Source organism: Theobroma umbraticum, unplaced genomic scaffold (genome assembly GCF_002168275.2).
Source record: "Theobroma umbraticum cultivar Fairchild unplaced genomic scaffold, ASM216827v3 scaffold_4.1, whole genome shotgun sequence".
Classification (NCBI taxonomy): domain Eukaryota; kingdom Viridiplantae; phylum Streptophyta; class Magnoliopsida; order Malvales; family Malvaceae; genus Theobroma; species Theobroma umbraticum.
This window is the reverse complement of record NW_018397258.1, coordinates 1937820-1940385: the sequence shown is the minus strand read 5'-3', so window position 1 is coordinate 1940385 and position 2566 is coordinate 1937820. Positions and strand designations below refer to the sequence as shown.

Below are 2566 nucleotides of genomic sequence, written 5' to 3'. Positions count from 1 at the left end.
ATTAACAGCATTAGCACATGAACGCCCCTCCTTTACATATAAAACGAGTTTTTATCATTCGTTCGAACTTGTTTAAGTCAGTACAAAAAGACTTCCCTCATATAACCCACCGTTTTGTTTTCCTTTCCTTCCTTTTTATAAAATTCAAAGCATTGTCAGTTTGCTCTTCTCTGTTGTTTTCTTCTTCAAGGTGTCTTTGCTTCTTCTTACAATAGAACTCATGGCTGCAATTCAAAAACAAGAAGTTGAAGAAGATGAAGATGCAAGAGCGGTTGATCTCAGCATCAACGGCGGTGCAGCAGCGTCGAAGAATCCCAAAGAGGAGCCCGACACAGAGGCAGCTATAGGTGCGATGCCCATGGCGGTGCACGTGCCGTCAGCTATTCCCATGCCGTTAGTGACGGCGCCACCCACCGCGCCAAAACGCGCTTCCACCAAGGATCGTCACACGAAAGTCGAGGGACGTGGTCGGAGGATCCGAATGCCTGCCACCTGTGCGGCTCGGATCTTTCAGCTGACCCGAGAATTGGGCCACAAGTCGGATGGAGAAACTATCCGCTGGTTATTAGAGCACGCGGAACCAGCGATAATTGCGGCAACCGGAACCGGCACCGTTCCCGCCATCGCTATGTCGGTTAATGGGACCCTTAAAATCCCAACTACCTCGAACGCTAACCCCGAACCCGGTGACCCATGTAAAAAGAAGCGTAAACGCCCCGCTAATAGCGAGTACGTTGATATAAACGATGCCGTGTCAGTTTCATCTGGTTTGGCCCCTGTAATTACTTGTCAACGACGACAGCAGCAGCAACAACAACCACCTGTTTTGCCGCAAGGGTTGGTTCCGGTTTGGGCAATACCATCAAACGCCGTCGTTCCAGGGGCTTTTTTCATGGTCCCACCTATGGCATCCGTGGCTGGGCCTTCCACCCAGCCTCATATATTCACATTTCCAGCCACCGCTACACCGTTAATTAACATTTCGGCTCGGCCCATATCGTCGTTTGTATCCGCCATGCAACATGGAGTAAGTATAGCAGCAACGCCAGGTCAACTGCAAAGTAACGTAGCGGTTACGAGTTCCACACTTCCAGTGTCAAAGACGGTCAAAACGACGTCGGTTATGGCACCGAGTTCGAGTTCTGCCGCTACTATTACAAGTAGCAGTGCAAGTACTACGACGACGACGACGACTCAGATGCTGAGAGACTTCTCGTTGGAGATTTACGATAAACAAGAGCTTCAGTTCATGACTCGACCTTCAAAGCACTGATTGAAAAACATAGGAAGACAAGAAGGAGTTCTTTTTGTTAATATGTTTTGTTTGGGATTTGTGGGTTGGCTCATGGACTTTCATTGGTGGCTTCGTTGTTGGTGCATCCGCCATGAACGGGCAAAGCTAAACGAGGTCTTGCCCCAGCGTAAAAGGGAAGGAGCACGTGCTCACGTGACGGGGTTTTAAGGTGTGCACGTGTAATGTGGGGTCGGATTAGGCGGAGGTAGGGTCCGCATATGTGGGCCAACACTCAGCAAAAAAGCAGAAGGAGAGAAGGAGAGGGCACTCCGTGGACCGTGCAAGGAGTAGGATTTTTGCTTCTTTTCTTTTTTCTTCTCTTAAATACTAAATCTTTTCTAATGTGGGGCATGGGGCCACGGGCCACCTCATCCCTGTGTCATGTGATGTGTGGCGCGGGACCCCATGGGGGAGACTAGTGGACCCTACGGGACCGTTTTTGCAATGTTCCCAAGGTAGCCGCGTGGTGGTCCCTAGGCGGGGGGTGGGGGCCGAGAAGAGGGGGTTGGGTTCGGTGGTCCGATCGAGACGTGTGGGCCAAAAGCTTAGTCTGTCTGGAGTTGAGACACGTGTCTGGAACTTAGCTGTAGATTGTAGGGACACCTATTTTTATTTCCCTTCTTTGACACGTGGGGCCCTTTGGTTTGTAGGGTGTACAAGATAACGCGATCACGATGAAAAAAAAAAAGTATAAATGATGATAAATGAAGATGATTCTGGCATCAGATGCTCTTCCCTTCCTCGATGTTTATTATTAGAATTCTTTTTCCCATTTGAATTGAATTTGTAAAATGCAAGCAAATCGATGAACCATGTTAATAAACTTATAGCTGATCATATGAATGGGAAGAGTTGATTCTTGAAAGTTGATTTCTGGTTTGGAAACACTGAATCTTCACATTGTTTTGTTTAATGTTAACAATTGCTAGCATTTCTAATTCTTGAATAATTTTAGAAACTCTATTATCTTGTGCTTTGCTCTCACCTGACCATGAAAGTGAGTGCGCACTCAGTTGGAAAAATCATACATTTGGGAAATTTTAATGGTTTTATTTTATTTTGAATGGAAGTTATTTAGGGAGATATAAATTGATTATTAAAAAATAGAAAGAATAATATATATATATATAAATATCCAAAATCATGAAAATGGACAAAGGTCACCCAAAAATACTAAGTTTTTATTAGCCATAGCTAGAAAAAATATATTAAATTGATAATCTAAAAAAAGAAAAAAATAAATTGAATGTATAAACATAGTAAATTAGAAAA

The 2566-nt window shown here is 44.7% G+C and overlaps 1 protein-coding gene across 1 annotated transcript; it reads left to right on the top strand.

Annotated features, from left to right (window-relative positions):
• Positions 1–2173, top strand: TCP9 (TCP family transcription factor). Its single transcript, XM_021424473.2, has one exon. It carries the CDS (start codon positions 221–223, stop codon positions 1271–1273), a length of 1053 nt encoding a protein of 350 aa, XP_021280148.1. The 5' UTR covers positions 1–220; the 3' UTR covers positions 1274–2173.
• The last annotated feature ends 393 nt before the right edge of the window (positions 2174–2566 follow it).